This window comes from Acipenser ruthenus, chromosome 6, assembly GCF_902713425.1.
Source record: "Acipenser ruthenus chromosome 6, fAciRut3.2 maternal haplotype, whole genome shotgun sequence".
NCBI classification, from domain to species: Eukaryota; Metazoa; Chordata; class Actinopteri; order Acipenseriformes; family Acipenseridae; genus Acipenser; species Acipenser ruthenus.
Window position 1 is genome coordinate 72,592,190 of NC_081194.1, and position 16,456 is coordinate 72,608,645.

Genomic DNA, 16,456 nt, shown 5'->3' on the forward strand with positions numbered 1-16,456 from the left:
CGATCACACACCATCCGGCTAAGTTACGTCACCTGAACCTGAGGTACTGCGAGTTCTTTTGCTTTTAAATACAAATAAAAAAACCATGTAGTCCAAACAATCATTTTGATAAGTCGAAATACAAAATTGCCTTGACAAAATGTTTTCTCAGTACTCAGTACCGGGTCGTACCGGCTTACCTTCACCGACTTCCAAGGAAGTAAAATATTATACTGTAAGTGTAAGCAGTTCCCATGCGTTCACTGCGTTTTACAGACCGTTGCTACGCTGTTACTATGTTATAACCACAGTAAAACTTTTAGAAGTCGTAATTATCTCTTTTTAATTAAATGCTCGATTATCGTAGTTGGACAGAAAGTTAATTCCTGGTTCGATCCCGCGCCATAATGGGTCGAATCTCATGGGTTGTTGAGTCAACTCTGTAGTGCAACTAACACAACACCGTCATCCATCACTGAATAAAAAAACAAATCCGGACGGCTATAGATCAAAATGTTGAGAAAAGTATACTTATTTTTATTGGTAGATTCGACCTGCTTTTGTCTTCTATGCTGTCCAATGATGTCGTAACAAAGGCGGGACTAACAAGCCTTGCTGCTGCTGGGGAGGGTTGCAGGAAAAGAAAAAAAAAAAGATCTGCAGTGTTGTGGAGTGTACCGTTAAACTACGAAAGGAAAGAAAGAGAAAGTTCTGCAGCTTTAAACAAAGGGCGCGTTGAAACTTTGCGGATTGATTGTTTACTGTACACAAACAGATTCCAGAACTTGACATCACCCCGGTAAGTTACGATTTTCAAGCCGCTGATTTATTTTAAAACAATATCTCGTCGTATAGACACACCAGCATGCAAATTGCATTGGTATGGAGGCAACGACGCAGATAGTCGTTCACATGGATGCTGCAGGAAGTGATTAGCTTGTAACCAACAATACGTTTTGTGTAGGTTAACGCTTTAGTTTTATATCTTACAATCTGTTATTATATCCCCCTTTCACGCTGTACATGGGACATATTAATGAAACAACAATGTATTATTTATTTATTTATTTATTTATTTATTTATTTATTTATTTATTTAAATACTTGCAAAAACTGGTTGGGCGTACTATCTACTGTATTGTGTCGTACGGGTTGTAATTCAGTTTTATTGACATGATGAGGAACTGGGGTAGTCCTCAGTCTTAGTTACTGTCTGTAGCCTTGCATTTTTTACATCAAAAAATAACACGTTCATAGATTTTTTTTTTAACTTCATGCCTATGTCATACAGTACCTATTTGGTTTAAACCATAACCCTAGTAGTATTAGTACTGTTCTACATTTCAATAATTGGGATTGTTATTCTGTGAAGTTCATTAAGTTGAAAAATTGACGAATGTTGCTGTATTTGCGTCTGTGTCTTGCGATTCAGATGGTATGTAAAACACAATGTGACAAGCTGGGGCTTTTCAGTACTGTGCAAGTCAACGAACATTCGGCCAGTGCTTTGGAGACCTTCCAAACTGTTTCACATTATGTTTTCTGATCCTAATACAGTGAACTGGACCACAATAAAACACATGAAACCAAACACAAATAAACACGTACTTGTGTCTGCTGTAGGTCCCACAACGTAATTCAATCACGACATTAGTTCGTTTCCCATGTAGTCCTAGTAAAGCTCACAATCCATGTTAAAGTGGACACACCACAACATAGCAAGATAGGCACAGCATCAGTATTTTAATAGGGCAGTGGTTCCCAAACCGGTCCTGAGGACCCACTGTGTCTGCTGGTTTTCATTCCAACTGAGCTATGAATTACTTAACTATACCCTTAATTGAACGAATACTTTGCGTAATTAGACCCTTTTATTGTTTTTAGCTCTTAAGCAGTTGCAGAGTCCAGGTTACTTATAAAATGTTATAGCTAACTTGATCTGCAAATGTTTAAGATCTGAAAGTCTAAGTAAATTATCAGTTATAGTTAATTAATTGAGAGCTTGGTTGGAATGAAAACCAGCAGACACAGGGGGTCGCCAGGACCGAGTTTGAGAAGCCCTGGTGTAGACTGAAGAAGTGAAAAGAAGATTTTAGAGTTGTTGGATGCAAGACCTAGAAGAAATGACAGTAATACTAGGGTGCTGCTTACACAGGAACTGGTCTAAAAATACAATAACTGTTGTTTCAATCAGTGTTTTTTAAATTTTAAAATTAGAAGTGGGAGGATTCCTTTTTTTTGCATTAAAAATAGTTCCATTTTAAAAATTATTTTTACATTTATTATTGCACCATACAGTCAGCAAAAGTCCAGTTGGACTTCAAGCTCACAAATGGAATGTTCTTTTGAAAAATTGTCTGGGAGATATTCTAAGAACAGAAACCAAAAATAGAGATAAAAGTTTGAGGTAAGCATTTTGTTTTTTTGTACGAGTACCTTTATTAATGATGTACTTATTCTGAGGCTAAAATTTACAGTACATAGTAGGCCTACATAATGGGCTAGTACTGCTTCCACTGTTCAAAAACAAATGTCTTGTCTTCTTGCAACTTTAATTAGTATGTTGTTTTCACATCTCCATGATCTGAAACAACCTATCATTCAGAATCAAATGTGGACGCCTGGGATTGGATGCTGAACATTTTTTTAAAAATGTTTGCAATGCAAATCTAACTTACTCCATTATTACTGTGCATGTGCTTCACATTAGAGAATCAGCTGATGAGTCATAGGAGAGAGATCTGCTATACATTACTGTGAATTGCCTAAATATACGTTGTACATATTTTAAAAGCAAATTATGAGTGCATAGTCTGTAATTCAGTTTTAACAAACTGCTGTTTCGTATTGCACTCCACACTCCTCGATTGAAATTGTAAAGGATACATTTTGTGAAGTCTGTCATCATATGTGGTCTTTCTATTTTAATCCTTATTACTCAATTAGGCACGGCAGAGGGTGGAATATCACACTTAACCCCATTCCAGGTGGTGTCAAATAATTGCCTGTTGCATAATTGCCTACATTTATGTTTTAGTATGGAGGTATCTACAGTAGTCCAGATTTTTTCGCAGTTGGGTGATTTAGAACCTTCTGGGTGTAGTTCTGCAGAGGAGTGTATTCTTCAGTCAGAAATCTAAATGGTTTTTTTATGGACAAGAGGTGTGGGGTATTTGCTACGGCTAAAGTTGATTTTAGCATAGGAATAAAGGAAAGGTTTTAACTGTTTCTGGAGTTTGAGAGAATAGCCATAGCAGGGCACTAGGAATTTTTTACAGCTGGGTGTAAGAGCATTGTAGCCTGAAACACTTTTTTAATAGAAAAAAAAAAAAAATGTGTTTGCGCTCCTGTCTACAGTACCAGGAGTTACCTTAAAATGATTAAGAAGGCAATTCATTTGAATACAAATGTAATATTTGTATTGAAATGTATGTCATACATGTTTTTGCATTTGTGATTAACATTTCAACTTTACAAATTTTATTTAAAAGCATAAACTTTTAGGCTTTCAATTTTTTTTTACTCTTACTTAGCGTATCAATAAGTACATGAAAAGTACATCTGTGTAAATGCACTATAAAAAAAAATAACATATATATATATATATATATATATATAAAAATTATATATATATATATATATATATATATATATATATATATATATATATATATATAAAAATTATATATATATATATATATATAATATATATATATATATATATATATTATATAATTAGTTCAAGTTTGAGGCTAGGTGAGAAAGCCGAGTAGTACTGAGACTTGTTTTGTACAGGATGTGGAATAAAAAGGTAGTCATATGAAACTTTCCTTTTCCTTCACTTGATTCATAGGAACATGAACACAGCATTAACCATTGTTTACTGTAATTATGATATTTGTGGTGTAGCATAGCAGGAACGGTGTTAATACTACAATGTATCTAATCTGTGGTAAACCGCACAGCCGGTAGATCGACTCGCCCCTAATCAGCACTAGGTTTCTTTTTTTGTGCACAGGCCTCTCTTGTTTTTTCCCCTCTTTCTTTATTTTGCTCTTTGTTGGTTATTGGGTTGCTTTTATTTGCTTTCTACATTCTCTTCTCCTTTTCGGTTTGATTACTTTCATGGTCATTTTCACTATTTTTGTTTCCAAGATGATTATTTTTCTTTTCAGTAGTCACGTTAACATTTTAGCCTGTGAAGTGCTTAAAACAGAAACCTGCCCCACCATGGCGTAACACTACAACGCAGCTGTCAGTCAGTGCAGTTTCCATGCTCTTTTGTCACCCATCGGGAGGGAGGGATTGAACTGTGTTTTTAGTATGTAGCCAAAAACACATGGCTTGGTGTTAAATGATTGGGTCATTCCATCAAACTTCACTTACTGGTTGGTTAACAAGACTAGCATCACAGTTACCAGTTTTATTTAATGTAAGGGTACAGAGCTTACTGCTTTAAGAAATGCACCAAATTCATTTTGTTGTGAAGGCAGAATTTATCATCAGTGTTTTGAAGTTCTTTTGTCCCTGTGGTTCCTATATGCCTCATTGTGACACAGGCGTTGTACCTAACCTAGCCAATACAAAGTCAAATTCAACACTTTGCCTTTCTTTTTGTTACATTCCAATTGAAGAGGAACAAAAAATACAGACGCACCCTACTGTACAGTAGTTCTTGATTTATACCGCTTTTGCTCTAACAAACTCCACAGCAAACATTGATTAGACTTCTCTTATTTTAAATAGAACAACAGTTATGCAGACATTCTTGAGTTACTGTACTTACTGTCTATATGTATATGCAAATAGTGAGTTTCTTGCCATTTTGTCACATTTCTTAAGTGCTAAATGTTGGTTTACTCACCCTGTTTGCATGAAAAAACAGACTTGTAGCTTAGAAGTTATTATGGGAAGTTCCTCTTTCCCATTATTACATTAGGTTCAAAAGTACAGTGTCCACAGATTATAAACAATCCAACTACAGTAGAACATGTTTTATCGCCAGGTGTCAAAAATATCTGAAACCGTTCTATACAACCAAGAACGAAGTTCCCCTTATCTTCACACAGCAAAAGTTCCTGCTTTAAACTATAATACTGTTTTTAAAATTCCCAAACACAATGTTGCTATGGAGTATCTCATTGCTTTATATATGTTGAAGTTATTAGCTGGTGTATCTACAGTAAGACTGTTCTACAGCACTGTTCAATCTACTGGTAATTACTGGGATTTCAAATCAATTACACCTGTTGTATGCCTACTTGTATACAGTACTGCTGCTGTCTCGCATCATTTACTGACAGATTTGTGAAGTGCACAGGTTTATTTCTAATTACACAATATGAATCGCAATACTATACATGCGATGAGCTCCTTTGTATGATGCTTAATACAATAAACATTATGGTGGACTGTTTTGTTCAAAGGCAGACGTTAAATGATTAAAGTAGCACGTAAACCAAATTTCATCTTGTGTCGTTATCACACTAGCCAAAACATGTGTTTCCTACAGTTTTACTTGATCCAAAAGAGCGAAAGGAGCTGCTTTTCCACACTTTGGTCAGCAGATTGCTTGCTAGAGCTCAATGAAAGAGTTCTGCCAACAGAGGCCCAGCAGCAGCTGCTGTCAAGCACACTTCTATGAAGCTGGTGTTTGTATATTTTGAAAAGGTGTTGATGGTGCATCGCCCAGTATAAAATACACATCTCAACAGCTATTGCCCATACATAATAAAATAAAAATAAAATATTTCCTGTATTACAGTATGCATTAGGTGATCGCTCTTCTAAAAGTCACACCTAGTAATATAACGTTCAGTCTAGGTATATAACTTAAAGCTATCCTTACATTTTTATGAAATAAATATACGTCTTATATAATGCAAAAAAATTATATATATAAATATATATATTTGGACATTTTTTGCGTTACATGCTTTATGCCTGTAAAATTACTGTGTCTGTCATAGTGTTGCGTTAGTGATTTATTTTCTTCATACGGTAATTATTATTTTCAAAGATTTATCAATATTAAAATTCTTATCTGTGGTATCCAGTTTTGAGACCACCTGTCTTCCAATGACTTCAGGTTTGTAGGCTGATCATTCAGAAGAAACAGACAGTTGCACTGGCACGAAGCTTCTGGAGCACTGCAGGTGTCAAAGGACGTGACTTTTGAAGCACTGACTGGATGCTTTCATATTGAATGCCATCATGATTCAGATTATTAGATGGCATGAAGCTTACAGTATTGTACTTATTTAACTTTTTCATAAGATTGCTTGACAAGATATATTGATGTACTGTCCCTGTCTGACTTTACAATTTATCAAAATGCTCTAGCTGTGTATGCATTATACTGAGCTCTCTGTTGATCAAGCAGCCGGGAATTTCCTTAATTGTGTACTTCCTCCTTTGTAGCTGGTTGTAGAGTAGCAAAACAACGATTGTTCCTTGAACATACAAGATAGTGCTTTTGGTACATTTTTTATAAACAATTAAATGCTATGCAGGTGTCAGCGTTTACACGTTTTAAAACATATCTACATACACACACTCTTTTTATATTACATTCTGAGGTATACTTACAGACCTGAACCACACCTAAAGGTTAACATTACTTACACTGAAGCAACAAGCTACCATGAAAAAACACTGTGATAAAGCAAGTCAATCATCAGGCAGCAAACTGATTACTCAGCTGAAAGTTGTTTATCACATGGCACAAAATGACATTCCAAGTCACCAGTTTAGCGAATATGTACTCTAAAATATCATAACGTTTGAAAACAAGTGATTTAACTGTTTTGTTTTATGTTTAATAAAAAATATGAATGTGAAAGGATTTTTTCTACATGTAATTTTGAATACGTGTGTGCAGAGTGGACATAACCGGTTCGTTTTGTGTGGTGACTGGTAAAATATTTAGTAACAGGTCACTGTGACAGGCTGCGTTTTTTCATAGCGGAAACGCTGCAGGGTTGGCCGATTTAAAGTCGATAAATCACTGATTTAAGTCATGATTTAAATCACTGATTTAAGTCATGATTTAAATCACTTGATTTAAAAAAAAAAGATATTTGATTTAAATCATTGCTTCATTTACTACCTATTTTATATAGTTTCTCAAGGAAAAGACATGAAAAGTATGTTTTAAAAATCTTCTATTAACGCAAACATCTTAAACTCTTACTGTCTATAAAAAAAAAAAAAACCGTTAGGGCTGTATGCTGATCACAGCGCAAATGCAAGTGCAGACACGAACGGCGCTTGCCCCCGATTCTGTGACGCATAAATGGAGTGAAGACAAAAAAAAAAATACTGCACTGAAAATGCTATTCTGAAGACTTGCCTTGTCTTGCCCCATTATAGAGCGCCTTCCCCATCATTAACATATTCGCCGAAGTGATTCTGATGATGGTGCAATGGGGTCCCAAATAGACAACTGAGCACTGTGTTAAGACCCACAGTTTGGAGGTACTGTAGAGCAACAACTATGGTACTATAAAAAAAAAATAAAAAAAAAATCCATAATTAAAAATAAATAAATAAATAAATGAAAATCTGATTGAAATCAAATAAATCCAATTTAGTAAAAAAAAAAAAAAAAAAAAAATGGGGAGGGGGGGCGAGTATGGAGTGTGTTAAGCACTTACTACAGTCTGTGTTGAGAAGGCCCTGTGCATTGTTTAGTTACCATTTAGCTTACTGCAGGTGGCTTACAGAAAAAAAAAGATGACAAATGGCAGCCTTACCCACAAACAATTTATTAGAGCAAAAACAAGTGTTATAATGATGGACTTCCTGTGCTTTGTGTATTTCAACTCCAGTACAGTCATTTAATATACTGTAACGTATCAGGTTTCCGGCACACATAAAATAGAATGATTTTGACGGGACATGGAGTACTTCATTTTGCATACAGGAAGCTCATGGTTTTAACAGAAGGATAATCCCTGATTCAGACCAGGATCAGAGGGAATATAGATAAGCAATCATTGATATTGGCATCTTGGTTTGCACGAAGATCTGTAATCATATGAGGATTACCGAACCAGTTGATCCTGTAGTAGAACCTTTATCTGGATGATGATGATGATTGATCATTTGTAATTGTAAACTGCTTACTATTATCGTTTAGTGTATGTGATTAATGGCTTAATGCTGCCTTTGCCCTCAGGATTCTACTGAAAACAATGCCTTGGTCTCAGTGGGTTACGCTGGTAAATTAGTTAAATGGAGTCAACAAAAACTATGCTTTATCCCCACAGGCTTATTCACTTAAAGGCTGTCCTCGTAAGTCTTTTGTAGCAAATAGGCTACTTCGTTTTTGTGCCCAGGTTTCTGACGTACAACTTTAACTTTCTGTGAAATATACCCGTTTTCATTTTTTTTTTTTTAAATATTTTTTATTATTATTTTAATTAATAAATATCTTGCACCAGTGTACTATAGACCTGGGCAAAATGTCTTATGGCAACATTTTGGGGATTTTTGACTTTCTTTTTTACTGTCTTGACATTTATTAACCTTGAGTGCTTTTTAGAATGTGTATAGCATGTCTGTTGATCAGTCAGAAACTCTTAGTTAAAACTTTGCAATGATTTCTGCAGGGAGGCAAGAACAGCAATAGACTGATCTATAACCTACAGCTATTGCCAACCAATACCTGATACTGTGTATTGACATGCATGCTGCGCGCAGTTGGTTGGCAGAAAAATCAAAGTGCTAATTTTCCAATACTCTTCCCCCTGTGTCAGCGGAACAGCTCACATTGTTGGGCCATAATAATTCAAACAATTGCTTTGCTTTTAAGAGTATACCTTTTCCAACCACATCAACCAGTTTCTCCCAGTGTTTTTTTTTTTTTATATAAAAGAACCCCACAAATACCGAAAAGGTTTTTCCATGATATTGTGCACTGCAGTAGAGAAAGTGGATTCGTTGTGTTTGCATGACAAAGGGTAATGATGTCTGTTTACACTTTAGAGTGAGGCGACAGAGAGGACAGAAGTGAGGGATTGAGACTCCAGAGAAATCAAAACTAAGCGAGCAATTTTATCAACAAAGGAACTACTGTTGCGGCCTTGTATACATTACTCCCTTTACTGTGTTTTGAACTGTTAGTAAATCATTTTACAGACTGCTTTTTATTTACAAATATGAGTTTGTGAAAATTGTGGTGCAATTTGAGTAAAGGCATGCCTTCTGCACAAATCACCAACATGTGACAGTGTATAACTTTTTGTTCATGCATACTGTACTGTAGTTTATTAAAAGACACTTGTCGACATTCTGCTGTTTAAGCATTTCTAAGGTTGTGCTCACCAGCAGAGCAGTAGTTGTCTTCACCTGTGTGCAGGACTCATCCCTATTATATGTTCATCCGTAACTTCACACACATAATCTAATTAAACTAGACAAACCTTACAGCAACATGTACAGTAGTGCTTTCATTAGTGTGCCATTACACTGAAGGCAGCATTAGCTGAAACTCTTTCCAATTGCACTGCATATTAGTTACGAACAAAACACTTTTCCCTCAGACACTACTGATTTATAGTAACTAGTGCATCTTATGGTTTTATATGTATTAAGGTTGTTTCCTGTAAAGACTGTGTTGAAAAATATCATCTCGATACATTCCTGCTTCCACTGTTGCTCCCTGAACTACTTTATAAAAGAGCTTGAATGTTCAGCAACATTCTATAAGTAGTAGTAGAGGATTTGCTCACAGAACGACATTATCAGGCAGCTTGAAACTTCTTCTCAGACCCAGCTTTCCTGTTACGGGTACAGTAGTAATCATGCTGGCCCCTTGTTTGTCATGTGCAGTACGGCACTGAAGTCCAATCTGACACTGGACCCCTTTTGAGTCGTGGAACAATCATGCAGCTGTTTATCATGAATCAAAAATGAATATGGACTGAATAAAAAAAAAAAAAAGATAAAATAAAATGTAGCTAGGCTACATTCTTTGCTCGTTTTGATACAAGTCATTGTTTTGTCTAAAATCATTACTTAAAGTGCACATATTGCATGGATGTCAATTCTCAAGGTTTACCCGATTTTCACAATTTGAGAGTCTCATGGCCATGCAATGGATTCTCACGTTTGTTGTTGTTTGCGAGGCTGCGAAACCCTTTATACATGATACAGCGGTAAATCCAATACAACTGTCCAAGCGTATTATTTCATTTTGGGGGGCGGGGTGTCACCATGGAGAGGTGTATGTTACCATTCTATATTCCTGTAGCTGTTATGCAAACTCCCCCCTTAGTCCAAAGATAGAATTCTATGTTTCTGTTCACGCATGTCATCACTCGGAGTCGAAGGAGGGGCTGTCAGATTGTCACTGTCTAGTTCACGCAGAAATTACCACAGAAATAAAAGAGAAATGGACATCAATGAGAATTTAATTATTAAAGTCGAAAAATATAATGTTTATGATGCCAGTGTCAGTGGTTATAAAGACAATAAAAAGAAAGACTCCATATGGTAAGAAATAACTGAACAATTGGAAATTGGTATGTCTATCTCTCTATTTCACCTTAATTTTAGTTAGTGACAGGGAGCAGCACACACTGGTTTCGTATTTCTGTATAAGGACGCTTCTTTGTTTTAATAATGTTGACCAATAATAATAATCACATTCACACACTAACTGCAGATTTTATTAACTGAAAAGCAGTAAAAAAGTATATCAAACAAATTCTCAGTATTTACAAAGAAATATGTGTAGATGTATTCTTTTTGAATAATTTACATGTTAAACCAGATCACATATAAACATTCACTGTTAAATGTCATTGTTTTTAGTGTGTGGTGTACCCAGACTATTTCTTTTTTGTATTTATTTTATTTAGTCTCCACAAAAGGAGCAAAAGCAGGCAGTATTTTCTTTTCATGAATAGCTACAGTTTTCTTTTTTTTTTTTTTTATGTACTCGTGCTGTATTTGTGTCGTTTGCTTCGCACCTGGTGTGCATCTAGGTCAGTGGCGTAGCAGTCAACCATGTGCAAAAATCTTGATCCGTCACCAGCACCCCCCCCCCCCCAGGTTTTTCAGCAGGGGTCTCGCTGGTATGAATACTTAGGGGTTGACATGTCTGATATTGAAAACAGCCATTCTAACCTTGATCCCTGGCCCTTTATCACCCTGTATTGGACAAGGAATTAACTGTGGTATTACTACAGCTGGACATTTCTAAGATACTGTATACTCTAAATAATGAATCACTAACCTCCTATGCACAATGTGTTCCAATGCATATTGCACATTAAAAGTTATCTGATGTGGGAAGTAGTATATAGCAATATGATGAGTATTTTCTTCTCAAGAGAAAGCTCTTCTTTGCCAACATCAAGTGACAAGACACATTCTTCAAGATAAGTCTTCTATAATTGCAGTCTTACAAAGCACAGGTAAAAAAAAAAAAAAAAAAGTGGACTGCAATAGTGGATGTTGAAAATTGCAGACAAAGCCAACTTTAATTTGTTACTGTGTGCCATGCTTTGGGGAGCTGAATGGTGTCACTTGGAGTAAGTACAGAATTAAGTACTCAAAGATATTTGTTTTCCGCTAAGCTGGGCTTGCAGTATGTTGAAAAGAATTTACAAAGATGGCTTATCACAATAAAAGCTCTACAATTAAGCATTAACTTTAAGAACAGGTAAGACTTCAATAACAAGAGCACAGTGTTTCCCCAAGTATCTACAGTAGTAAAAATGGATGGATGTTTTTGATGGCATGGAACTGCAGAGTTCTCAATGACTGTGCAGCTGTCTTTTATCCCATCAATTTCTTGGCCATTTTACAAGTTCCTAGGTGCAGTAGTTGTGTTTAAATTTACACTAGTTTAGACTGTTTGTACTTTTGCTTCACTATATGCCATGGATACCTAATAATGCTATAAGATAGGAACAATTATTTACATTGTCGATAAGGGGGGAAAAAAAAGTATATGAATGAAAAGTTGTTACTGTAATCTGTGCAGTAGTTTAGAGCAGTGGTTCCCAACCTTTCCTCTGCCACGGCACACCTTGACACCTTTAATTATCTTTTGAGGCACACCACCATATTGTCTCCAAATGAACTTGCCCTCTAATCATCTCGGTTTAAGCTGTTTGCCACCCTTGCTGTTCCTCTAACATGATTCACTTTGTTGTACAGACTGTGCCCAGTATTTTCAGTTGACTCACACATTCACCCCAACAAGATGCCAAATAATAGAAAAAATGTGTTTTATGTGATGAACAACACATAATACAAAAGTTGTACCAAATCAAGAAACATCAACTAATGATATTATCTATCAAGACTTTGTTAAAACCTATGTGGTATTAAAGTCATACTTTCTGTAGTGTGAGCGAATACAGTGACATTTATTTATTATCTGAGCTATTTAAATCCTGCTTTGAAGCTGTAACTTTTGAGATTTGAAAAACACACTGTGATTACCATGTGACTCCCGTGAACGCAGTGTAATGTTGCGTCTGGCATGTACACCCGGAGAGCAATGGTGCAGAATGCCATCTGGTTTCGACACTAATTCAAATACAAGGGAAGTTTTGTTTTTTGTGTTTTTTTTTCTGGCATGTAATTTTTCGAAACACTGGTTTAGAGCATACTACATTAAATTAATTAAATGGACATTGACAATGACTACATGTTTTTGTTCTTTCCTTGTCAGCTTTAAAAAAAATAAAAACGAGGCAGTATGCTGTGTCAGTGTGCATAAAGCATACAGTATTTCACCTTATTAACGTTTATAAAATATTATTCTGTTTACTGTGTGCTTCTTTAAAAAAAAACTCCCTTGGAGTTAGGGCTGTGTATCTTTGGGTTCTCAACGATCTAATACATACCTTGATACATGGGTTACAAACCGATGTGTATTACAATACAACTAATAAAACATGGCAAATTGTTTGTCTTTGTTATTGTGAACTTGCAAAGTTCTATTTGCTGTTTTTTTTATAGTAGTAATGTAAACAAGTAAATTAAAAAAAAGATAATATCTCTTATAAAGGTTTACCAAGGTATTTTTGCAGTTTTGCCATGCTTTTCCCATGGTTATACTATGCATACTAGAGTTCAGCCTGGTTTGCCATGTTTATTAATGCTTTACCATACCTTGCTATTCTTTACAATGCTTACCTATGCTTCACCATGCTTTCACTATGCCTTATTACACTTTGCTATGCTTTCACAGTGGTAAACTTGTACAGTAGTCTCTGCGTATAGGATCACCTCCTAAGAGAACACTTTTGTTCTGGGAACCACCTTGTGGTGAAAACAGAATTTTCACATTGTAAATGTTCCGCCTAAAGGAACAAGAACTTCGCTTAAAAGAACACCTTTTTGGCACCGATAGCGATTTAAAACTGATACAGTACGGTTTTGTAACCTGATAACTCATTGTAACAGGGGGAGGTGTTACGTGTGTGGATGATCACTGGATTAAAAGTCAGGACACAGAACACTGCATCTGACACGCCTCACAGGCGTGCAGGTTTTATTCAAACACAGTGGCAGTAGGATACCAACAATGGTAACCAAGTACGGGGTGAAGCAGGTACAAAAACATTCAAAACAAACAATGAAAACACAGCTAATAAATAAAAGGTGCCGTCAATACGGCTAGCGCTACCTCCACTACAAGGAGAGTCCCGCTAGTCTGTGAGCTATTACCTCGCTATACTTTGGGAGGATTTCTAAAATCCCCTAAACTAACCCTAATCTGGAACAATAAAAAGTCCTGGTCCCCCACACAGCCACTGCTTTTCTTTCTATGCTTTTTAAGCCTGATGCCTGTTATTAGCTGTTGTGTCTTTGCTACTTCTGATCTTTCACTGTATCTTCTTCTGATTCTATACGACATACGCATCCACAATGTTTTAGAATGTTCACATCCTAGCCTTGTAGTTAATGTATTAGGCATTGTGTTTTAATGTATTATGCATTGTTCCTCACTATCTTGTAAAGCGCTTTGTAATGATGGTGCACTATGAAAGGCGCTATATAAAATAGATTGATTGATTTGTTGCACAGTGTCAGGGCTCACTTCCTGGTTTGCTGCCTGCCAACAGGTTGCTTTTCTCTTCGATGGTTCGGGCTGTGCCATGACTTCACTGACTCGTCTTGCAGCACGCATCTCCCAGCACAGCACACATTTTCTCTCTGTAGCGTAGCATTTTCTTATGAATGGCTTAGTGCTCTTCAGGGTCCGCCCCTCAGCCAATCGGGGGACTTTCGATCCGCCAAGCTCAATCGGTTGCTTGGCAACGCGTCTCCCATTGCGCCTCCATGATTGGCCTTGGCATATTGTGTCCGGTGTGTCTTAGAGAACATGCTTCGGCTAAGAGAACACTTCGCTTGCTTCCTGAGGGTTGTTCTCTTAGCCAGAGACTACTGTGTAAGGGACAGCTTGAATATATGCAAGTATGAAATATTTCCATTGTATACAACAGTATAATCCAATAATGACATCAGCATTGGTTTGTTTATATGCAAAAGTTACTAACTGCAAAAAATGCCATTCTTAATCAGTCTGTTTATGAAAAGATTATTTTAATCTTCATTACCAGTAAACATATTAATGAACATGACACATAAATACACCCTCAAAATCAAAACATTCACCACAGAAATCTTTCAATATTGGCAATAAGGGAAATAAAATAGAAATAGTTTAGCGTCTCTGTACTCTACTTTATGAAAACCGTGTTGACAGTCTGGTTTGTTTACAGTCTTCAGTGTAGAAGACATACATTGTTCACCTTAAGGTTTTCTTCAGAAACACTTGGCCTACAGAGCACTTCATACTGTTAATGTACTTACTGTATCAGCTGCTGTAGTGAACACTTCTCCTGTTGGCACACGCGTGCTTCTTTTCAAGTGGGGGATTTGCAGGGATTTGCAGTCTGCAAGGCTGCATTTTCAGTATGATTTAATTTTTCGGGCTTATTTTACAGTACAAATCACATGTGATATCAATCTCGATTTATATATATATATATATATATATATACACACAGTGTGTATATATATATATATATATATATATATATAATATATATATACACACAGAATTATTCCACCCTTTTGATTTGAAGCTTGTTGTATAAGTTTGTCTTTGTTTTTGCCAGATGCTTATTCTTTTGTGACTGCCATTTTAGCAGCGTGAACTGTTTTAAAGTGCTCAGTGGCTACCTCTAGTCAAGTTGAGAGCATATTTCTTGCACACTCTTTGCCCGTGAGTGCAAGAGAAAAGTACACTCTCGACTTGATTAGAGGTAGTCACCACACACTTACTGTATAAACATACAATACAGTATTAGAAATCATTACATCTAAATAAATAAGACAAAACATGATATTAACAGACTTTATTTGTTTTTATAGAACAAGTTGTGGTTTAAACGTTTAGAATGATGAGTGCGAGGTCTACACTCTCGGTGAAATGAGTGTAATTGCAGCTAATAGATTCCAATGGGGGCTTTTAATACTTGCAGTGAGCAGGCTTCAGTGATGAAAATACTGGATTGAATTACAGTAGGTGAATGAATGTATAAATGGCAATCGTACAAACTTTGTGTAATGTCCACAAATTGGATTGCTGATCTTAAGCCCCAGTTTGAAATTACTGTAGAGCTCGGTGAGTCTTACCTATTGGTTTACTGGAAGCACAGTTACTGTACATCAGACTCTTAATATTTCACCACAGAATTCCCTCCAGCAGTAGTGAGAGCTGGAATCGACCCATTTCTATATCCTATCAACATCTACTTGGTCTTTTATATCGGTTTCATACAGCTGTGGTCTGAATACTGTAACTGTGCCATTGGTATGCAGCCTGATTACAGTATGTGGCATCCGTCTAAATACACTTCAGTTTAAAGATTATGTGGCAGAGAGGGGGTATCATTTACAGCAACAGTATTACAACTGAACAGAAATAAATATGCTCCTGTTGTAATAGACTGGTCTAGGCATTATCCTGCCCGGTAATCCTATACTGTAGCTCTGTAATGCACATTTGAACTCCCTGTTGGCACAGGACATGTTATTTCCACTAAATAATCCTCATTCATTCATTCATTCATTCATTCTGTGATGTTGTGATCTGCCTTGTGTTAACGAATGATTTATATCAGGACGCTCATCTGATATTCATAGAAAATGGAAACCCTTATGTGCTGATTCTGTCTGTCTGTCTGTCTGTCTGTCTGTCTGTCAGTCACACTCATGGTGAACACAATAGCTTCCTTGATTTTGCACCCATCTTCACCAAAATGTTGTCATACAGTCTTCGCCTCCTATCGACAGTTGCATTTGAATATAATCTGATAAATTCTCTATTCTATACATATATTTTGAACCAGTTCATTCAGTCTCACATTTTTACCTTTTACACTTTTATTGAAATTGCTTTTTGGCTCTTCCTCACAATATTACACTCATAATAAATTATATT

The 16,456-nt window shown here is 36.2% G+C and overlaps 1 protein-coding gene across 5 annotated transcripts in view; it reads left to right on the forward strand.

Annotated features, from left to right (window-relative positions):
* Positions 1-533: 533 nt before the first annotated feature.
* Positions 534-16,456, forward strand: part of LOC117411198 (CYFIP-related Rac1 interactor A) — a 61,539-nt gene continuing 45,616 nt past the window's right edge. For 2 of the 5 annotated variants that reach the window (XM_034018484.3, XM_034018478.3), the window contains exon 1: positions 689-778. Coding sequence is in view for 1 of the 5 variants with exons in the window: in XM_034018477.3 (XP_033874368.1) it covers positions 549-778 (230 nt within the window). In the remaining 4 variants the exon portion in view is untranslated. Of the gene's footprint in view, positions 779-16,456 lie in introns of all 5 variants that reach the window. The other 3 variants (XM_034018477.3, XM_034018481.3, XM_034018487.3) reach the window with 3 other exon arrangements.